Source organism: Calypte anna, chromosome 13 (genome assembly GCF_003957555.1).
Source record: "Calypte anna isolate BGI_N300 chromosome 13, bCalAnn1_v1.p, whole genome shotgun sequence".
In the NCBI taxonomy this organism is placed as follows: Eukaryota; Metazoa; Chordata; class Aves; order Apodiformes; family Trochilidae; genus Calypte; species Calypte anna.
This window is the reverse complement of record NC_044259.1, coordinates 2,845,473-2,868,481: the sequence shown is the minus strand read 5'-3', so window position 1 is coordinate 2,868,481 and position 23,009 is coordinate 2,845,473. Positions and strand designations below refer to the sequence as shown.

The 23,009-nt window shown below is 43.2% G+C and overlaps 1 protein-coding gene across 12 annotated transcripts in view; it reads right to left on the bottom strand.

Moving 5' to 3' along the window:
- Positions 1-23,009, bottom strand: part of LOC103534782 (ankyrin repeat and KH domain-containing protein 1) — a 118,055-nt gene that overhangs the window by 6,810 nt on the left and 88,236 nt on the right. For 7 of the 12 annotated variants that reach the window (XM_030459449.1, XM_030459450.1, XM_030459438.1 and 4 more), the window contains 13 exons: positions 22,361-22,574; positions 20,897-21,072; positions 19,850-20,012; positions 18,633-18,728; positions 18,229-18,345; positions 17,018-17,192; positions 16,222-16,675; positions 15,722-15,799; positions 13,451-13,597; positions 11,906-12,016; positions 10,213-10,362; positions 8,301-9,916; positions 1,125-1,304 (listed from right to left, as the gene is read on the bottom strand). In XM_030459449.1, the coding sequence (XP_030315309.1) occupies positions 1,125-1,304; positions 8,301-9,916; positions 10,213-10,362; positions 11,906-12,016; positions 13,451-13,597; positions 15,722-15,799; positions 16,222-16,675; positions 17,018-17,192; positions 18,229-18,345; positions 18,633-18,728; positions 19,850-20,012; positions 20,897-21,072; positions 22,361-22,574 (3,677 nt within the window). Of the gene's footprint in view, positions 1-1,109; positions 1,305-8,300; positions 9,917-10,212; positions 10,363-11,905; positions 12,017-13,450; positions 13,598-15,721; positions 15,800-16,221; positions 16,676-17,017; positions 17,193-18,228; positions 18,346-18,632; positions 18,729-19,849; positions 20,013-20,896; positions 21,073-22,360; positions 22,575-23,009 lie in introns of all 12 variants that reach the window. The other 5 variants (XM_030459446.1, XM_030459447.1, XM_030459448.1 and 2 more) reach the window with 3 other exon arrangements.

Sequence of the window (23,009 nt, the reverse complement as noted above, 5' to 3'; positions counted from 1 at the left end):
GAAGAGAATTATGTCTCTTGCTTAATTACACAGAAAGCACAGATGCTAGCAAGAATAAATGCTACCCACACTATCCCCCAGTATTATCTCAAAGGAAATGATAAAAAGGTTTTAGTCTTTTTTGACAAGCACTCTTCAAGCTTTACGTAGAAATCTTAACTCTAAAATCAGCTTTAAAACACAAATGCTTTCAGCCATCAGAATCGTGTTATTCTCATGACAGAGCAGTACATCTAAATTAATGACAAGAAAGAATAAGAAACATGGAAGAGTTTCAGGAAGAGGTGAGAACATCAGCCCAAATACCCTAAGTGTCTAAACAGTTTGTTTTGGTATCCACCACTTCCAGCAGAAGAGAAACGAGACAGCTTCTCAAACCCTCATGTGTAACATAATAGCAGAAATCCCACCACCTTCAGAAGCGTCACTGATTCCTCTTGAGAAATCCAACTTCCTTTGATCACTCATTCAAATGTTTTGGTTCTTAAGCTCAGAGTGGCAATGAAGTTGCATGCAGTGACATGAAAAGCCTCTTCACTTATAATTCTGAATCAAAAGCCCATATTTTCTGTCAAGCTACTTCCATGTTCTTCCCATTAGGAAGAAAACCCACTGTTACCTCAGATGATCCTTAAAGACTTTGGAACATTTTAAGTAACATGATATCATTCCAGAATCAAGTTAAAAAAGAAAAATTAAAAAAAGTCAAAGAAAACAAAACAAACAACCCCCAAAAAATAAATGAAAAAAAAAAGGCAAGGATAACTTCAAACTATGGCAAACATGACATTTTCACCTAATATTACACTCATACTACTTAAAGGGGAATCTTTAGTTTGGTATAATCACCTCCACTCCCCCACAGCTTCATGCCCTCCACTCTTAGAGTCTACAATGTCTGATTTTTTTTGCCCAAATATGCCTTCAACCCCAAACTAGTGGCATTTTACATGGGGAAAAACAGAATAGTACAGCTTGGGATTTCCACACCATCCTCACAGCTGCTAAAAGCAATCGGAAAGCATTTTGTGCATCACGGGGTAATTTCCCCTCAAGTTATAAATCTACTAAAGACAATAGCTATGAATTTATAGTTAACTAAGACAGACCCATGAAGTTCCTACATGAATTTGTTGCGCTTGTCCAAGGATGTGGTGAAAAATGCTGTCTGTTAAAGCTGGGAGTCCCAACAGGCGCTGGCCCTTGAAGGTAAACCCGTGCTCCTTGTATGTTTGCTGAAAAGCCTGTCAAAGGACCTGAAGAAGAAGTTGTAGAGCTGTTGGATGGATCTAGAGAGGGTAAGCCTGAAATAAACATAAATTTGATTAAGTATCTCTCTTTGGGAACCTGCTTCAAAGCACCAAAGAGAGCTAGTACTCCAAATGTAATTAAAGCATCTCATCACCTTCAGGGGTATCTGCACATGATAAGCTGATTTTACAGGTGCACGATTCTCCCTTAGAAACCAACAGAAGGCATTGCTGTATGTTCTCTGGTTTTGGCCTGAAGTTTTAACAAAAACAGCCATCCCTTTGGTCACTGAAAGAAAACGATCTTAGCAGGGAGGGCAAAAGAGGAAAGCTGGGAGTGGCAAGGATCTTTGCTTACAAAAAAGCCACAGGAGTCAGTCAGGGACACAGGGCTCTGCCAAAGCCCCACGGGAATCTGGCACCAAGGAAGCAGTTTGCTGCAGTAGGGTTTCTGCCATCCAGTATGTACATTCACATATCTATCAGGTGGAACGTGCTGTGTCCAGAGAGACTGGGCTGACAATGCACAGCAAAACAGGAGAGGGGGCTGCTTTCTACAGGGATATGTGAGAGGAAGGGAGAGATGGAAAGAAAGTACAAAGTCCCGCAAAAATCCTTAGCAAGGGGGAGTTACAATTATTTAATAAGCCAAAGCTTTTAAGTACTTTTCCAAAGTGTTGTAAAAGCTCTTCTCACAAGTTATTACCTGGATGTAGAAATGGGCATGGCCATATGTTCACCTGAGTTTTGGGTTTAGTTTCAAGGGCCTATTAAACAAGACTAGTTTCAAAACCATTTAAACATTTCAAAGTGACCACAACCAGGACCAGCCTATACTGCTGAAGAGCAAGGTTGAAGGTTGTACCTACTTACACCACAGGCAACAGCAGTGGTGACAGGCAATACCTTGGGTCATAGACTAAAGGTGCACCTTTCATCACCTGGATTTGTTCCTGAAAGCCAGGTCTTTTCCCCCCAATATTATCAGCCAAGTCAACCTGATTTACTGCTTCCACAAGTGCCAGATCCAACCTGCTCACATGGACAGGAATGACCCACTGATCTGATGGTACTATTTTTCCCACTAGCCCTAGCATGAAGGTTAAAAGAGAGAAGTCTGCAGTACAGATAAGGAGAAATAAATCACCACCATCACCAGAACACAGGGTGCTCAGACAAGGGAACCTGAGCTTGAGAGCACAATCCTTCAAAGTCTGTCCCAGCACAAACTGCAAGGCTCCATGGCTGTGAGGAGGATGCTAATGCCTGTGCAGGCTGCCTGAAATGCAGTGTGATTTTCTGCAGTTGTCTCAAGCTGCAGCCTGGCCTCCAGCACAGAGGCCAGGTGTAAGCAGACTGCAGCACCACCTGAGGGCCCTCCCTGTGCAGCTGCCATGCAGCTACCAATGGGACACACTTGCCAATCCTCCCTCCACAAAAGTCAGCTCAGAGGTAGACAAAAGGGTCCTTATGGTGATTCCACCACACATCAGCACCAAGTTTCCAGCTCTGACAAACCACTGAAGTTCCTGAGTCTCTGCCCTATACAGAAGGAGTAACAGAGCTGTTCCTGCCCATGGGGACTGCTGGGATCCTAAAGAGAGAACAAGGCAGAGATGATGACAAAAACAGCTGTTATACAGAAGACTGATGCTCAGATGTGTCTTCTGAAGGCTTGACAGGATGGCTGCACCACTTTCAAAGTGCAATGACTGTGCAGCCAAGACCATTTCAGCACTGCTGTGTGTTTTCCACAGGTTTAAAAGAACATTCTATTATTACCTTGCTTTTCATAGAAGTGGATGAAAAAACAACATATTAAAAACAGCACCTATGAACAATGCTGACATAATCCTCCTTTCATTAGTGAGCATACTATTAATTTACTTACCAAAATCAGGTTTTGTAATACTAAAACTTTTTCTGTAATACTATACAGTGCAGTTACTTGGGCCATGAATTCAAATTCTTCATCATGCTCTGAAACCAGAACTGGGCTTGAGAAGCTCAGCTTATCAAAACCCTTCAGGCACTTCTGCAGAAACTGTAGCCAAGGCTACCTCCACCTTTTGAGATTTAGCCATGAATTACACTTGGTCACTCCATGTCAAACAAGGAGCCCATCCAACTTTACACTCATGTGCTGTTTCCAAAGCTGGAATATTTCATCTTATGATACCTTTTAATGCCACATGAGCAGAGTCTCAAGCCCCTTCTTAAAATGCAGAGGAAACAAATAGACCTCTTTTGGTCTTCTCCTCAGCCCCCCCTAAATGGTTGGGCTAAGTCTGCTCTCAATCTGCTGGGACAAGAGATCTAAAGACATAATGAGACAAAAGGTGATTTCCAGAACAGACCCACAGCTGGTGAGAGCTATCCATGTATCTACACACAGATCTATACATGTATCTGTGCCTGAAAGGAATGGGTGAGTCAGAAAACTTAAGCTGCAGCTGAGCTTACCCAGGAATGGGAAAAGCAGAGCACCTGAACATCCCCCTGAGGTGACAACTTGTTAAGGAAACTTGGTTTGGTGCACAATCAAATCACATTCTATCTCCATCAAACCAGCTAACAGGTGATCACCAAGAGATGCTGATTTGTGGGGAAATTTGCCACAGTGCAACTGTGCAAGACAGGCACAAAAGACAAACCTTTGGTCCACCAAGTGTAGAGTCAGAGTTGAGACTAAAGGATGAGTGTCCTCAGGCTTTGGTGGCCATTACAACTTCCTCTCATCACAAGCATGTTCTGAACTGCCAGGCAAGGCCTGAGCTGCTCCTTGCCCATCATACTGCTGTTGGCCCTTTTTCCCTCTTCTCAAACTCATGGAACATGCCACCAAGCTCTATGGAAACAGCCAAGGTAGCCCAGTTCAATTCACCTCAGAGGCTGAGCAAAAAAGAGCTGTACCCCTGAGAAAAGCCAGTGAATGAGATGACAGAATTGTCACAGTTGGAAAAGACCTCAATTAAAAAAAAAAAAAAACCATGTGTGTGTATATATATAAATATCAATACCTATATCACCCAACAGCACGTTCTGAAGTGCCTCATTTACACTGTTTTGAATCCCTTCAGGTATGGTGACTCCAGCACCTCCCTGGGCAGTTGCTCTAACACCTGGCTACTATCAGTAAAAAAATTCTTCCTCATATTTAGTCAAACCTCCCCTGGTGCCACTTCAGGCTATTTCAGGTCCTGTCATTGCTCACTTGAGTGAAGAGGCACCCACACCTCTCACCCTCCTTTCAGGGAGCTGTAGAGAGCAGTGAGGTCTCCTCTCAGCCTTCTCTTCTCCAGACTCAACATTCCCAGTTCCCCCAACCTCTCCTCACAGGACTTGTTCTCCAGACCCTTCACCACCTTGGTTTCCCTTCTCTGAACTCACTCCAGCCCCTCAATCTCTGTCTTGTAGAGAGGGGCTCAGAACTGAACCCACCACTTGAGGTGCTCCAAGGTACTTGGAAGAGCTCCCCAAGCCACTCTCCATCATTTACCAACAGTCCTGGCTCACTGGGGAGGTCCCAGATGAGGGGAAGTTGGCCAATGTCACACCAATCCACAAAAAGGGCTGGAACGAGAACCCAGGAAACTCCAGGGCTGTCAGCCTGACCTCAGTGCCTGGCAGGGTTATGGAGCAGATCATCCTGGGGACAATCCCACAGCGCCTACAGGAGGGACAGGGGATCAGATCCAGCCAGCACGGGGTTAGGAAGGGCAGATCCTGTCTGACCAACCTGAGCTCCTTTTATCGTCAGGTGACCCAATGCTGGATGAGGGGAAGGCTGGGGATGGAGTCTGCCTCGACTGCAGCAAAGCCTTTGACACCATTCCCATAGCATTCTCCTGGAAAAGCTGTCAGCCCAGGGCTCAGACAGGAGCGCTCTGTCCTGGGTTAGGAACTGCCTGGAGGCCACCAGAGAGTGGTGCTGAATGGGGTGTGAAGGGATCCAGCACAAGTCCTGTGAGGAAGGGCTGAGGGAGCTGGGGGTGTTCAGTATGGAGAAGAGGAGGCTCAGAGGAGACCTCAGGAAGGGCCTAATCCCCTGCCCGTCCTGCACTTGCCATGTGAGCACACTCAATAGGAACTTCTCCATGATTTTCCTGGCACTGAGGTCAGGCTGACAGGCCTGTAGTACCCCAGATCCTCCTTATGGCCCTTCCTGTAGATCACACTGGCGATTCTCCAGTCATCTGGGACCTCCACTGTTAACCAAGACTGAGTGGATGATGGAGAGAGGCTTGGTGAGCTCCTCTGCCATCCCCCTCAATCCTCTCAGGTTGATTCCATACGGCCCCATAGAGCTGCGGGTGTCCCAGTGCTGTAGCAGGTTGTTAACTGCTTCCTCCTGAAAATCAGTGGACAGACCACAGCATCACACTCAGGCTCCACAGCAAGGCACCAGAGAGGTCCTCAGCTTACCATCCCCACTCCTTTCCTCACCATCACACCTTTAGAACACCCCCTTCTCCCCAGCCCCCCTAATCCCCCTCCTCCCCTGTGCAGATAACTTAGACTTTGAAACAAGGTGATCAAGAGAGAAGAATGACATAAAATGAATCAACTAAGGACCTGACTAACCAGTCACCTCCTGCCAGACAGAATTTTAGCAACCCACCTACCTATTTGCAGGTTTTCCTTACTCTGCAATATCCTAATCCAACTCCAGCTCAAAAGCAAACAAACAAACAAAATAAAAAAAGAGAAGTGTACTGTCTACATATTTTTGTACCTCAGTTAAGAACTTCATGTCTTATCTCCCCAAAGTCAGCCAAATGAGCTCTCCTTGGGTACCTACCTAATCTTCTTAAAACAGGGAAGAAACAGCTTTGGACTTCCTTTTAAATACAGACACTTAAGGATACATAAAGGACCAAGAAATTTTTCCCAATGATGAACAGACAATCTTAGCATAAGGGAACAGCAAAGTTTTTTGCTCCTACACAAAGTCCCAGTTTCTGCACATGTACAATGCAATCATCAGGAAAATCAGCACATCTCACTTGCCATAAGCTTCCTTCCCCAGGGGTTATTCCAGCAACTGCCCAATCCAGATTAGAGTACTGCAGAGAAAAAGCTGTGCCAACCTTCAGTGTTTCTGGAGTCTGCTGAGGAGGGTCTGGCAATTCCTTCATTAGTAGCCTGACTAATGAGGTCCAGTTATTTCACCTTTCCCAGCCTTAGTTACATCTGGTTCTGCTTACTGTGCTGGAACTTGATGTGGCATGAGATCTCTAGGGATTCACTTGCTTTGCAAAGCTCTACAGTCCAAATCAAACTACTAAAAAAATTATTCACCCCAGTTTTGTGGCTAAAACTCTATGTGTTGTTGTTTTCAGAAGTCCTGCACACCTGAAAATCAACAGAGAGGAAAGGGAATGCTAAAAATCCTATTTCTTCACTACTATGTCTTCCCAATGCCCCCTCCTCCTTTAGCCTGAAAGCCAAAACACTTGTCTCAGTACAGCATTCAGGTCCTGAAGTATTACCCAATTATCTAATACACGTTGCTGAGGTAAAGACAACTTCAAAGCAGGGCTCTGTAGCTCCCCATCTTCAAGGCATCATTAGGTCTTTATGGCAAGAATGAAGGGGGGAGCAGGGGGACACATAATGGGTCATGAGAGTCCCTTCTGGCCACATGAGGTCAGAGCCAGTTGCCTGCAACAAACTTTGAACACTAAGATGGTAATAATTCACAGAACAATGGACTGGTTTGGGCTGGAAGGGACCTTAAAGACCATCTCATTCCAACTCCCTGCCATGGGCAGGGACACCTCCCACAGCCCAGGTTGCTCCAAGCCCCATCCAACCTGGGCTGAGACACTGCCAGGGATCAGACACAGCTTTTGGGGGCAACCTGGGCCAGGGACTCACTGCCCTCAAGCAAAGAATTTCTTCCTAATGTGTAACCTAAATCTCCTTGAAATCCTTCCCCCTCATCCCATCCCTCCAGGCCCTTGTCCCAAGTTCCTCCCCAGCTTTCCTGCAGCCCCTTCAGGCACTGGAAGGTGCTCTAAGGTATCCCCATTGCTCCCTTCTCTTCTCCAGGCTGAACAACCCCAACTCTCTCAGCCTGGCTCCAGAGCTGAGCCACTCCAGCTCTCAGATCACCTTTGGGGACTCCTCTGGCCTCAGTCCAACAGCTCCATGTCTTTCTTCTGTTGGGGACCCCAGAACTGGACACAGCACTGGGTGTGTGTTTGTGTGTGTCTCATGAGAATCCCCTCTTCCTCTTACTCATCACTCTGCTTTTGATGCAGCCCAGGACACAGTTAGCTCCTGGGCTGCCTGTGCTAGCTGCTGGCTCCTGATGAGCTTCTCATCAACCAACATGCTCAAGTCCTCAGGGCTGCTCTCAATTCACTCTCCACACAGCCTCTTCTTTAGGCAGAGCACAAGGAGCTCACTGTGAGTATTCCTCACACATTTCAAATAAATGCAGATAAGTTTAAATGGCTATAATTAATAGCCATTAAAAGCCAAGGACTGTAACTTCCTAATAAAACACACCATGCAGTAGCACACCAATTCATAAAGCACAGTGTGAGCTTAATAAAATCCCAGAGCCCTGTCAAGAGACAAAATGTACAGAGAGTTTACCCTCATTGAGTGAAGCTTGAGCCTCTGGTAAAATACTCAACAACTGCACATAATCAGTCCTGCAGCTCTAACCTGTCAAGAGCCCTTAGCCCCACTGTTCCAGGTTTACTATCACCTGACCCTATATACTGCTTTAACCCAAAAGCTGAACTCAAGGCTATTCTGTCCTCTACAAACAGGTGGGGGCACTCCTGTCTTCCAGAGGACAAGCAGTGCAAGGTCTGTAATGTTCCCAACCCCAAAACATCCTAGAAGAGTTGAGCAAAAGAGGGGGGTTGAAAAAAAATCAACATTACGAAGAGCACTTGGAAAAAAATAGGCCATCCTTGCTACATTAATATCCTCTAATAAGTATTCATAAAATACTTCTCAACCTGTTTGAGATGATCAAAATGAAATGGCTGGAGAAGGAATTCTGTCCAGTTCATTATCTTAGTGACTTACCTACAGGACTAGTTGAAACCCGCTGGGAAGGTGGCCTGAAACCAGGAGCCTTAGAGTTGTCGGGGTGCATGTTTTCCATGTGTCCTAGCACAGAGTTATTCAGGAAGGTAGACTGGACAGTGAAAGATGGGTCAGCTGCTGCTCGGGTAGAGAGTGGACAGTCTCCCCATCCTTGGTTAGCTGGCACCTGGTTGCTATCAAAAAGACTACTAAAGTGATTGAAGAGCGTTGCTGGCCCGAAGGTGGGAGGCAATGATTTGTTTGCTGGGTTAATGTGCATCTGAGAACCATTCATAACGTTCATGGCTGATGAAAGCTGCACTGCAGCAGGTGGACCTTGAGAAGGTGTTAGAGGAACTTGATTTGTAACAAAAATAGACTGGGGATCTTGATGGAGGTTTGCATTTGGTACCACTGAATAGAAAGAACCTCTGGACTGCATCCTGTGAGTGACTCGAGGTGCTGGTACAGCTACTTGAGGTAAGTTACTGTTGTCCTGATTATCGGCAACAACTGACCTGGGTGATGCTAAGCTTAAAGGAGCAGTTTCTGAGCTGGATGAAAAAGGCATCGTCATGGAAGGATTGATCTCTGACATGCTGGTTGGCAGTATTTCATCTTGGACATTATTTAGTGGTGCAGGGCTGCTTGATGGGTGAGATTCAGTTACCCCTGAGCTGCTGCTAGCTGACATAATGCAACTGCTTGCGACCGAGGATGGCGTGCAGACGTTTGCAGCAGGTTGCTCTGGTGCTGGCACCTTCTCCTTGGGTGCTGAGGCAGCCAAGAAAGAGTCTGCTTTAAGTGCAGAGTGCTGCGTTTGTGGAGCACTGGATGGCAGAAATCCTGTGGGCCCTTGCCCGTTGTTTGGGGGAGCAGAGGAAGCTGAAGGCAGAGTGCTACAGGTGCTCGTCACAGTTGAGATGGCTGTTGTTGCAGCACTCGTCTTGGGAACACAGGCAAACAACTGCTTTCTGACTGAAGAGGGAGTCCGGTTACTGGTGACACACAGAGGTTGGGTGGAAGCAGCTACAGAAGACACAGTAATGGGACAGCTAGAAGTAGCTAATCCAGGAGACTCTGTCTGTAAAATATTTCCATTCTGATTACCTACACGACTCGAACTATTATGCTTTGGAGAGCTGTTTGTGCTGCCAGGGTTAACAGGTCTCACTGGGAATGGTCCCCAAGTGTTTGGTGAGGGTGAAAAAGTTCCTCCAAACTGAGCCATAGGTAAGCGAGGGTGCCGGATCTGTTGCATAGTTTGAGCAGCCAGCAAGGCAAAATGAGGGTGAGAATAAGCAAGAGGAAGAGACACTGGAAAAGATGAGCGTACATTTGCTGGGACATTCTTGTTTAATTTGTTAGTAGGCTGGAAAGTAGATAGTGTTGATGACTGTGAAGTGACCAGGGGTGGTGCTCCAAGAGGAAAGGAGTTCTTGTTTGAAGCAGTCGCAGTGCTGGCTCCAGATGAGAAGTTTGAATGGATTGATTTGGTACTCGAAGCAGGTGTTCTTATATGAGTTTTAGGAATCAAGTCTTCCAGTTCCTTGGCAGGATCTTGAATAAGGGCATTGATGAGTTGCACTGCATATCGTGTTGACTCTGTACCACCCCTAGAATAAACACAAACATATTTTTCTTAATCAACAGGGTTTGCTCCACGTTGAGCAACATTCCGTAGACTCAACTTTACACTGATCTGCAAGTCTAGTGCATATTTACTCCAGTAGTTATTTCTTTGACTTTTGAGTATCTTAAGGACCATCTTCGAAGAAGCAGACCTTCAGGGCTATCTTGACAGCAGTAATATCTGCTTATTCTAGTATCAATAAGTCCCATCTTGAAAAGCAAATAAAATTCTTAATAAATGGCATTGTGGACTTAAGGCTTTCATTTCAAGGTACCGTACCTTATAGTGATCATTCTCTCTCCATTCTTATCTTTTTGTTTATCAACATCAATATGGGCACCAGTGACATCTTGAATTGCTGTGATGTTGCACCCACCTCTTCCCATTATCCTAGACACGACAGAAGCTGGGACAGACAATTTCTTTGACCTATATCACAAAGATCACAAATCTGTTAAAGGTATTCAAACGTTTGAGGCATGTAAAAAGCCCTTGCTGCCTGACAGGTGGCTGAAGCAATTTCCTTAAGTTTCAGGGCAGCAAGTGGTTTTCTGCAGAGTTTTTTTTCACCCTTTGAAGCCTCTCTAAAGCTCTCAGACTCAAATTACTCATCATCTTTAGTACTTGCTGAGGATTCTCAAGTATTTATTCCACCACTGTTGTAACACAGATGTGTGTGCCTCCCACTGCTTCAGGAACACTTTGGATGTGTACTTATCTTGTGTAATTTCAAAGTAAGTGAAAATCCTTATCTTTTCAACCTAAATTCACATAAATAGTGCTGCTTCAAATAGAAAAGCCCAGGGCTTACTTTGTTTACAGCAAGGAGTAAGTGGTTTTCCTATGTTCTCCCAGTGACCAGCTGTCACACCACATGCATTCACAACCCTTTTAGTACCCACCTCTCTCAGACCACGAGATCTGGAAGTTAATTGCTGACACCATGCAACAGTGGCTGGTGGCCAGAGAAACTGCTCAGTTCTGTGATTTAAGGAGCTGCTGGAAGCCACTGTGGGGCAGCACATTTTCAGAAGCAGGCTCACTATCAGGTCACAACACTAACCCTTGTGTTCCATGAATTAAGTCAATTTAAGATTTTTCTAATTCACCTGGTACTGGTGAGCCAGCACAGGCACACATCACTGGCATAGCTTTTAACACAAGCTGTGTTTGCAGGCAGATCCCAACCAAGCTCCATCTGAGCCACTACTATCCCCAGACTTTAAAGTGTGGACTTCTCAAGCCCACTTTACACCACTTTAATGCTTGCCAGTGGTGTGCAATAGGTGAACATTGAAAAATCAGAGGGCATTCAAAGGGGTTTCAGAAACACAGTGATCACAGTGCAGGCATCTCTGAACACATCACCAGCACCCCTGAAAAGGCTGCCACCTTCTCCCAGCTAGTCCAGTCTTGGAAACTTTCTAAGTAACTTGATCCTCAGGAAATTGCTTCTCACTTAACAGAATTAAAAAAAAAATCCATTTTATTTTAAACACATCTAAATACACAGAAATGTTCTAAAGTATCAACATCTCTTGCTGAGGTGTTTTTTCCTTTCCCCCTTGACTCTTCTGCTATGAGAGCATGCTACAACCAACCCTCCTCATCCATAGAAACCAGATCCTCAGCCTGGACCTGGCTCTCCTTCCAAGGCTGTTCCATGCTTTGGGCTTCCTTTTCCCTGCAACCCTCAAGGCTCCTCTCTCAGTCCAGACATCCCAGTCACTCCCTCCCCAGATCAGAACCTCCATCACCCCCTAATATTCAAGACATTGGTAACCAGGCTCCTAATTGTACCTTGTTCTGCTCCCACCTCAGCTCACCAGGAAACCCAAGCCACTACCCATGGAGATATTCCTGCACCAGGAGAGCTCACCCCAGTGCCCTGCCCACCCATCACCCACTGCTGTTTCCTTCCCCACCCACCAAGCTGGATGGATTTTACCTGGAGAAGTGCCCCACACAGTACCTTTTAGCTCCTGAACAGCAGCGCCCTCCTCTCTGCAGCTGAAACTGCTCAATTGGTGTTGGCTGCAGAGTGTTGCTGGGGGGAGGGTCTTTCAAAACTCTGCCTACTTGCCTGTCAAGGGCAGAAGGGATGTTTTTATTGGTGACTTGTTGGACAGACATCCCTTCTCCACAAGGGCATACTCATGGGGAGAAGGGAGGAGAAGAAGAATTGTTGAGACCAGGAGAGGAAGGCATGCAGGTCCCAGACATGCTGCACAAACATCCACAGTCCCCACAGAAGCTCTGTGGCAGGATGTCTGCTTCCATCAGTTAGGACATAGCAAACCCCCGCAGAGAACACTTAATGGACTCATTCTTTTTGACACAAGGCCTGATTCCTCAGGAATGAGAAGAGATCAAGGTTTGGATGCCACCTCCAGCAGAAGAGTAGATGATACCCAAACAAGCAGTTGAGCTGCAACTCTGAGACTCAAGAGACTCAGGAGGGGAGATAGAGCACCTCCAGGGTCAGTGGGCAGCCCTGAAAGTCAGCTCTCTGCTGAATGGTTTCATACCTGCAGGAATCAGTAAGTGGTGGGCAGCCTGCAACTAAACCTCTAGCAAGGCCAAGTGACAGTGGAGAACTCCATTTGCAAACCCAATAAAAGGCAGAGACTGAATGAAGGCTTTCAGGGATCAAATGCTTGCATTTTCAGATTAAACTGCCTTTTTAACCTTTATTAGTAACAGTCTGTGGCTTCCACTAATCCAAATGCACTAAATACTCCACACAATTATGCTCTTTGGACATAGCCTAAAATTCTCTAACATGAGTGAATTTGGTCAGAACCACTGCAGAATACAAAAGCAGGAGGGTGTCATAAGTGAACCCAAAGCACCTGACACTTGTATGTTCATACTCTATTCCTTTTTGATAAAGAGAACAAAAAAAGAAAAGCCAGGTGATCATTTCTAGTTACAAGTAGTTACATCATAAACGTTACAGAAAAGAGACTGAGGTGTTACCAGGCATATAATTAACAATCCTGTACATTTTCAAAAATCAAGTTTGCTTCACAGAAAATCTTTAAATCTAATAGCACCTCTAGCACTCACTTTAAGGTGACAAAATTTTGCATGTAGCTAATGATCAAGGTGACCACCCAAAGCAAAATGAATTTTAGCCTTGAGATTATCCTCCTCTACTCTACTAACACCCACCCTGCCTTTAGTTCATGTCCAAGCAACCACCTGCTGTAGGGGCTTTTCACTGCCATCTGCTCACCCCTCCTTTTATCTTACATCCCCCATCCTCTAACTCCACTGAAGTCACAGGTAAAGAAAACCCTTGTGCCAAATAAGATGTTTATGTCATACTGATGTTAAGTTAGTGAGGAGTTACTACAAATTAGGACAGCACTGCAAGAGTAAGGAGGGTAGATTTTTAAAATATTAATTATTTGATTATATATAATCAAATAACCCTGCTGGACATTCTAGATTTGAGATTAATTTACACACTAAAAAGATCACAGTTTTTCAAACAGAGAATTAAAATCTTTACCTTCTAACCACTTCTTTCCAGCCTTCTTCTCTTTTCTGGCCTCTTTTTGGACTAGTCAGATTCAGCTTTACATTTGGAGAGGTCAGAGGCAGGGAAACAGGCTTATAAGGAGCTGACAAAGAATTTGAATGACCTTCACCATCAAGTCTAGGAACAGAAATGTGTGGATTACAAATTACAGAATAAAATGACAGAACTGCAGTGTAACTTTCTGCATCTTAAAACTGCCAGCATGAACAAGTTTTGTTCTTATTTTCTACCTGAAACAACTATTTCCTGACTTCATAGGGAGTTTTTACCTTCCAGCCTAGACCCTTCTTCCAAAAATTCGAGTGCTGACCTGAATGAAATAATAACTGAATAAACTGAAATCATTTGTAAAAGGCAGTACAGAGCCAATTAGGCACATCCTGATCATGTGTCTATGCTGCATTCTCTTTTTTTAATAGCTTTTTAAGCTATTTGCTAATAGTATTTTTGAAGCTACAGTTACTTTGGTAATGTCTCTTACTTGAGAATGTCTTGGTTTTCAGCTTTTATTGTTACAAATTCCCTGGAAATTGCTTCTACCCTTCCCTCACCTCCCATGTTAGGCTAACTGAGGCACAAATATTTGAGCATATTTATATATTTCAGTTCCAGTAAAACCAGTTTTGAAGTAGGTGCCCAAACACTGCTACATGTACTAATGCAGCTGTAGCAACAGTGATAGAAACTACACAAAGTTTATCTGACAGAGAGAAAGAGAGAATGGTCAGTGTCTTATTAGGCTGAGCTATGTGGGAGTGAAATAAAAGCAGCACCCTGAGCTTACAAGTTCATCTGCAGCACTGAAATAGGTAGGAATCTTCACAAGTAATGGAAAAAACAGCCTTATATTTTATCCAGCAAATCTATGGCATAGCTGGGAAAATTACATAGGATCTCATATGCTTCAGCTAACCTGCAGAGCATCACTCTGCTTCTTTATTATATACAAGTGTTAATTAATCCATTGTTTTCCCTATTTACAACATTTTAAGTTCATTGTATCTTTGCATGCAACCTGTTTATCCTATGCTTTATACAAACGTCAGAGATTTATTCACAGTGAAGTAACCCAAGCACACTGGTTCTATGAAAAGCAACATTTAGACAATCTGCCTTTTTAAACAGCAGCATTTTCTCTCCACCTGAGTAAGCTCTAGCTCTCTAATAATAAACCTGCTGAAGGCATTTGAAAGTTCTATGGAGAACTTTACCTGTTCTGATGTAATTATAAGATTGATGCAAAGAGAAAAAATGCATACAAATAAAAAAATTAAGTCCTTTATGGAGTCTCAATTTCAGATCAGACTTTAAAAGCCTTTATGTATGTTTTCAGACAAGCATCATTGAGAAGTCTCAGTTTGCATTACAGCAGCCTTCTCATTAGCATATCTATGATTAAAGAGGAGAAATTCAGGAAAAGCCAATTTAGAAATGATCTTCAGACAAAGTCTGCCCAATGCAAGAGGCAAGGAGCACCTGCAAAAGTTAATAAAATATGCTAGCCCTGTTTTGATATTTATATACTGTCTTGATTTTTAGGTGCACTTTACCTAAGAGAAGCAGCACTTCAAACAAGTAGTTAGAATGATGCATTCAGTTAACACTGATGTAATGCAATGCAATGCACAACATTCCATGGCTTTTGCAGGAGACATTGGACAAAAGGTCCAAGGCAGGAACAATTTACTTTCATAAAATAGAATGTAAAATAGACAAAATCCAACCTCCAGAATTCCTAAGGGTAATGATAAACACTCCCTCAGCCACAAGGGCTGATGAATCCATTCATTCTGCACCCAACCTTCATCTGGGGAAAAAAACCTCAGAAAAATAAAATCCTGGCTCTCTTCCAACTCCCGGACAAATATCTCAGTCAGGAAACTGCCCTCTTGCTCGGTGCACTTTCTGATTTCATGTTTGTGTTTTCACAGAAGCCTGACAGAAGCTGAGTTCTCAGTCAGTCAGGTGTCCTGTAGGTCAGTCCCCATACCCTCTCCCCTCCCTTAATGCAGGAAAAGAGATTCACAGAACAAAACTAGGAAGGATCAGTCTCATACCAGTTAGACCTGAAAATAAGCAAAGACTACAGACGCAGATGGGGTCTAAGCTTTTTGATTCAGAATAATGACACAGCCAGAAACTTGCATTATGAAAGTTATTAGCTCATTTTCTGGCAACTGAATGATCTTCCAAAGCACTCACACAGCCCCTGTACATTCACTGAGTTCTTATGCCTCTCACCTCTGGCTTGACAAGGTTAAATCAAACTGGCCATCAACCTGGCAGTTGAAATGCTCTGAGTCATCAACTTCTTCTCTCCTTAAAACAAAGAGATTGCAGCTCTGGTGAGTTAATGATGAAACCATAAAATGATCACAAGGTAACAAAACTACTTCTGTAACTAAATTATAAGTCAAGCTGGCATTCTTTTTTATATTCCCAGCATATTCACTTTAAAATCTATTCTAATAAAGCTGACAATCCAACATGGAGAGCAAACTGGGTGGTTTGCTAAAGCAGTACAGAAAATTCCCCAGCAATCTGAAAAGATCTCATCTTTACCATTTTGAAGAAGTTGCATCCAACAGACCTGACAGTATTATTTAATAGCTTTGCAAATAAAGCCACCTCAGTCTCAGAAGACTTGGGGAATATACCAACTGGTGTAATGCTTCAGGTATGGAAAGTTTACATAGATAAAACCCTGTGAAAGTTGTAGGGAAGGAATAGAGCAGTCTCACCTGGCTGGGGTTTTGGAAGCAGAGGTGCCTGTCTTTTCTTCCTGAGAGGGGATGAGCAACGAGGCATAGCGCCGCTCCGAGGAGTTTGTGTCCATTGTGAAGTTCAGCTCCTGGCTTTTACTCCCACTGCTACTTTCACTATTGCAATCTGTGCTATCCAAGTTATCTGAATCACTATTCCCACTTGCACCACCACCTCTTGGCTCGCCATTTATTTTATTTTTATCTGCTTTTTGCTGTGCTAGAGATATATGCTGATCTGGCAAAATGATCTGCATATTCTGAGGAGTCTCTTTTGTTTTATTTTTCTTATTTTTTCTATTTGTGCTGGGGGTAGTCACAACATTAGCTCTCTTCTTCCCAAAGGCATTTGTGAAAGTGGTTGAAGTTGCAGAAATTCCAATTGTAGTTGTAGTAGTTGCACTAGGAGGCTCTATAGGAACTTCTTGCTCCACTGAAAGAAAACAGTTGTTATACAATCAAAATCTACAACATACAGAAATCAATGCCCTGACTGAAGACACTGCTGCTGATGTTGTGCTTCCTGCTGAGCTGTCAGACCATCTGGACTGCAATCAGCTGTAAATCCTTCCAGAGTGAAAGAATTTTCAGAACTAAGAAGGAAAAAAGGGAACAAAGGAGTTTTACCAGAACTCCTGACTGCAGAAGGAAGAACCAGGACAGAAGTTATCCAATAATGTCCCAGTCCCAGCTTTTTTTTTTCAGCTCTTACCTAGATGGCTTTAAAAAAGGCACCCCCACAACTATATTGCTCATAGAAACTCTTATTCTTTACCTTCATCATAATTTTCTTCTTCATCATCATCTTCTTGCAGTTCCAGAGTTTCTTTGGGTTTGTTTTCTTCATCTTCTTCTTGTTTTCTTTTTTGTTCCTCTTTCTTCTTCTTCCTCTTTTCCTTCCTTTTCTCCCTTTTTGCTGCAAGAGCTTGTTTTCTGCTCTCCTCTCTTGACTGAGTAGGAGAAAAAGACCCATACTTAAACATATTCACACAGACTAAGCTATACTTATAACTCAGATCTTGCCTAGAAACATGAGGGGAGGGAGAAAGTAGAGAGCACAAGAACTGGAATGCCTGTCACAGACTAAATCATTACACATAAACTGGGCGGACTTTATCAAACACCAAGACTGGTTGGTTCCAAAACTTCTAAGGAATGACAATAAAAGAACAACCAAACCAGAGGTGGTATAAAAATAAAATTTTACTGGAAAACCAGCAAAATCTTTCATCATCTTCCCTTCTCAAAAATCACTTATTAACATCATTAATATTTCTGCAGCAATGTTCACATCTTTTACTCAAGAGATCTTCAAGAGTAAATTACAGAAAACTGCTATTATTTTAACCACTTTATATTTAATGTATAGAATCAGTCATGTTATGGATGCTATACTGTAGCTTTGCACAGCAACTGATTGGTGTTTAACAAGTCAGCAACATGGAAATTTGATAAATTAATATGGAACTTAAAAACTGTTAGAAAGTCCAGCTAAAGAGTGCTTTACAAGTGTCTGCCTTGTACAGACACCTCACAGTATTCTCAGTGAGGGAGAAGCTGATTTACTCAGCTTTATATAGTTCATCAGGCAGCTTGTATGCTCTCCTTCATAACACTGAGTAGAAGTCAATAAAATGCCTATGAACTACATCTTAGACCATATGTAAAATCCCACACATCACACCGTGGAGGCTGAAGACCTCTCTTATTCACATGCCAGCTGTGCTGAAGCAATGCAAGAGAGCTGTTAGCTTTGGGGTCTAGTGCCAAGTCCAAGCTTTCCTGAAAAGAGCAGTGGAGTGACTGCAGCAGAAGTCAGTGCTGATTCACCACTCACAGTATGCACTTCACTTTTTGTGTATTAGAAGAAAAGCACATCCAGTCACAGCCTGAAGGGCTACTGCCCCAAGAAGCACAAAATAGGAAACACAGCCTACAGATCAGAGTTTTAAGAGTTGTGTTATACAACTGCAATTCTCTACTCACTTTTTCCAGGTCTAGCTCCTTCAGCAATATGGTTGCATTCTTATTTGCTTCTGCAGCCTGTTGGTCTTTAGCTTTCACAATTGTCTCCACACACTGGTGACACTTTTTCAACAGGTCCTGGAATGCAAACTTGTCTTACTACCTCCATAACAAACCAAGACTGACTCTACAAACATGAGAGCAGCTTTTCTCTATTCATAAACATACAAACCATTTCAGCAGAATAGGACTCTGTTGATTTCTTTGTTTGTTTTTTTTTTCAAATTCTGTATTAAAAATGAAAATGCACAAACCTCCAAAACAAACCTACATGAGGAAACATGTGCATCCAGATTTTGAACCCTTAAGAATTGGTATTTTTGCTGAAAATAAGGGACAGGGTCTTCACTCAGAGCTCAACTCACCTTGTCAGTTATGGTTGCTATGTATCGCATGCATTCAATGTCTGAAGGAAACTGGTTAACTTCTTTCACCAGGAACTGAACCACTTTCACATGCCCCTAGAATAGCAAAGAGAAATTCTAACCTCTTGTATAAGATTATCAACATTCATCATCAAAAGAGCAGTTTGGTACTGCTCAGTCCAGTGCAAAAGTCTGAAAATCAGTGTTTGCTGACATAAGTAACAGGCAGTGTTTGCTCAGTACTGACAGCTTGCCTTGTTCTGCATCACAGTGGCAAGAAAAGTTCTTCCCAAAAGTAACTTTTGATTTTAAAATGCAAGCACCAAAACAGGCCCAAGGGCAGAGGCAGCTGTTCACTTTTTCAGTAAGAGACAAGAAGACCCTCCTTAAACCCCACCTCAACCTACACTCCTGCCACTCTTGCCACAGGACTAACTTGCTCAGTTAGAAGGTAAGTCTGAGCAGTTAAAATGAGCCACTGAGTATCCTCCTGGCAAGCACATTCTGTAGCTGCTCCATCCACTCATTGATGGAAGGCAACCACCCAGAAAGTATCCTGGGTTACCTCTGAAGTTATTTAAAAGCAGTGGAGGGACAGCTGTGACATGCTCAGCATTGCCCTTTGTCAAAAAAAGCTGTACACTTGTTTGATACTTTGGTAAAGGCAAAGTAACTGAAGTTAATAAACCCCTCTGCTATAAACTCTCCTTGCATCCCACAACCCTAACTGATGGAATCATCTCAAAGCAACGTTCTCCCTGCCAAGAAAAGCCAGTGGCAGAAGAGCAAACTACACAAAGTGTCCCAACTCAACAACAAATTAGGAATGTAACAAGAGAAGCACAAAGGAATCAGGATTATCACAGACTGGTATTCTGTTCATCCCAAAAGTAAGACCATAGAAATCCACAGAGATCTAGAGCAGACTATGGTAACCTTAAATCAGTGAAATCTGGACAGGGAAAACTTTTTAGATAGTGTATAGGTGGAAATAATAAAGACAAAACATGGCTCATGGAACAAAGCTTTCCACCTCTCAAAAACTAGATCTGTGTTAAGTACACAGATTATGACTACAACACAGGCATTTTATCAAGGTGGTCATTTTGCTGTTTTATATTAAATTCTTCCAAAACCAAGAATTCAGATATAAGAGCAAACAAGAAGCTGTTTTCCAAACATTTATTACTGCAGCCCAAGTTGAAGTTGTTCTCTACCTTGCGGAATGCTGACATGAGGGGTGTGATTTTCCTGTTGTCTGCAGCATCCACGTCTGCTCCTGCCTGCACCAGCAGCTGCACCACATCGTAGTGACCCCCGTTGGCTGCCAACCAGAGGGGTGTGTTGCCTTTCTTGTTACGGACATCAATGTGTGCTCCTCTGAAAAGTCAAGCGTTGCCAGGAGAAACAAAACGTGAGCAGAGGTGGAAGTCGGGAAGATCATGAATGATAAGAATACAGTTGATAAATAAATATAATTACTAAAATCCAGTGGCTAGCTAGAGAAATTCTGTCCCTGAAATCTACCTTTTAAGTCGCAACATAGTGACACTGGGACTATTCAAGCTTCCCTTACAGAAGCAAAAACTCATCCTTAGGGAAAGTTTAGGCTGCATGTTAGGAAAGATTTTTTCACTGGGAGGGTTGTCAGGCATTGGAATGGCCCAGGACAGAGGTGGAGTCACCATCCCTGGAGGTATTTAAAAGGTGTTTGGACCTGGTCCTTAAGGACATGGTTTAGTAGTTAGATTTGTCTAGTTAGATTTGTAGTTAGTATTGGTCATAGGTTGGACTGGATGATCCTGGAGGTCTCCTCTAACCTAAACATTCTGTGATTCTGTAATGTAGCCTACATATCACATCTATGCAACTACCAACCATCACTCCTTTAAACTATCATTCATGTGCTGCCTTCCCACAGGACAAAGCAGCCTCTTGAGATTCTAGCAGCACACGGGGTTATGATGGAAAAGCTCAAGAACTCTTCCAGGCTTTGCACTCCAAGTGACAGTGGGAAAATGCACATGTGGGAATTTCTGGATTAAGACACTGCCAGAGTTGCCAAGCCAGATACTGTTTGCTTACCTCTGGGTCAGAGCTGCCTGCTTAACTTAATTAATACTTGAATACCCAGGAGTAACACTGGGGAATAGAAAAGAGATACATTCTACTTCCCAAGCTTCCCATTCCCTTTGCTCTCAGAGGTACAAGGCAGTGTAAACAGGGGCACCCTCGTATGCTGCTAATATGAAGAAACAATTTACCTATTAATCAGGAGCTCACAGAACTTGTAGTGACCCTTATCTGCTGCAATTGTTAAAGCTGTATCTCTTGAGGAAGGCACAGGTGGAGCATTAACATCTGCCCCTTTATCAAGAAGAACCCTTCCAACCTCTGCATATCCTCCTGAAGCTGCTTCCATCAGAGGTGTCAGACCAGTCTGTGCAAAGGGAATGAGTTATGCAGTGTGAAACGTGTACAGTATACTTCAGATAAGACATACATGATTCCTACATAGGGAAATATTTCTTTTTTTTTATTTAGCTGGTTATATTTAGTTTGGAAGCCTATCTTCAAGCAGTCTTTTTCTCCAAAAAAAAAAAAAAAAAAAAAAAAAAAAAAAAAAAAGACACCAAGCCCCCCAAAAACCCACAAGAGAAACAAAAACCCCCAAAACCAAATACTCTTGGGCTTTGATTTATACAAACCCAGGCCAACTGTTGACTAAGTACCACCAGACACCTGTCTCAACAATGAAAACAAAGTTTACAACAGAATCTCTAGAAAACAGGATGTCTAAAAAACAGGTTAGAACAGATCCAAATGAAGACACAAGTGTTTCTATGAAAATGCTCAGAAACTGGCTTTATATAGCTTTTCCCTAGCCTCCCTTAGTGCTGAGACTGATCTGGGCCCAACTTAGTTGCCAGGCTAGACTGTTAAATACACTTACACCAGCTGCTAACATGCCCAACTGACCATTTGAGAGCTGGCTTTTATCCATATCCCCTTTTCTCCAGCCACAGTCATTCCAGAAGCAGGCGGGGTAGACAGACACAGCAATTATTTCAGCAGCCTTAGGAGTTACCAAAAATTCCTTTGTGCTGGGGAAATCAGTCTGGCTGTCTACACAAGCTTTAAGCTTGCTTTATGGCAGGAGACACAAAGCTGTCCCAGAGTACCAAAGGATGGGACCTGTGGAGCATTTCAGAGGCACAGAAAGTCACAGTACTGAAGCCACGGGTTCTACAGCAACATAAAAGTTTTACAAAGTTTGATTGCACTACTTCTGTTGCAGACAAGAAACCTGTTCTATATGAGAATCACTATAAGCTGCACTATTCTCTTCCTGCCTTGACTTCACTTATATGTAAAAATATGTACATCTGCTCTGCTAATGAGTAGCATGTCAAGCTTCAACCTGAAGTTTCTCAGTGCTAGAGAACAAGAATCAATCCAAGTTTCATTATGAACTCAGAAGGACCAGTCAGCTTTTGCCTAATACAAAAAAATCATCACTGATGTTTTTATTAAAAAAAAAACCCACAAAAAACCAAAGCCTAAAAGACCCCAACCCTAACTTATCCCAGAACATATAAGTCGTCTGCTTTAGTCAAACCTCTGAGCCCACAGAGGCTCAAGTAACAGGAAAATCTGAAGAAACTTGACAACTCAGAAAAATCACCTGTTAGAAATAAGAGCTGAGGAAAGGCAGTTCTCATACTTACCTTTGCCCTGTGCTCAACATTGGCCTTCCTGTCCAAAAGCAGACTGACCACCTCTGCTCGGCCCTGGAAGCAGGCCAGGGTCAGGGCTGTGTTCCGGTTGGTCTCAATTTGGGCATTAATATCAGAGCCCATATCAAGCAAGAGTTTGACAGCAGGGACGTGGCCATTCATAGCAGCCAGCATCAGAGGAGAAATGCCCAGCTTACTGCCAGTCCTACAGGGAAAGAAAACCAAAAAGATTCTAGTTCCCAGAATCGGAGGAATGCCCTGGGAAATGTAAATGTACCCAGGAAGAAAAAAATGTTTTGCTGTAAGGCAGAAAGGAACATGTAACATGCACAGACACTGATCTAAAATACTGGCATTGTTTAATTGATTAGGAGAGAAACTACAGTGTAACTATATGCAATAGGCAATAGCACACCTGCAGGTTTCATTTACATACATTCTATCACTAGAAAAAGTTTTCTTAAAGTAAGTAAAGAGGAGGCTGAAGGGCCTCCTAAATTTCCTCCTCTTACTGAAAAAGAGAATTTCAGACAAATAAACAGAGATGCCCTGAGTGCTTTGGCTGGTTCCTTTACCTGGTTCTATTGGTAACAGTTTGACTTCTAGATGTCAGACTGGTGGTAAAGGGAATGTGAAGTAA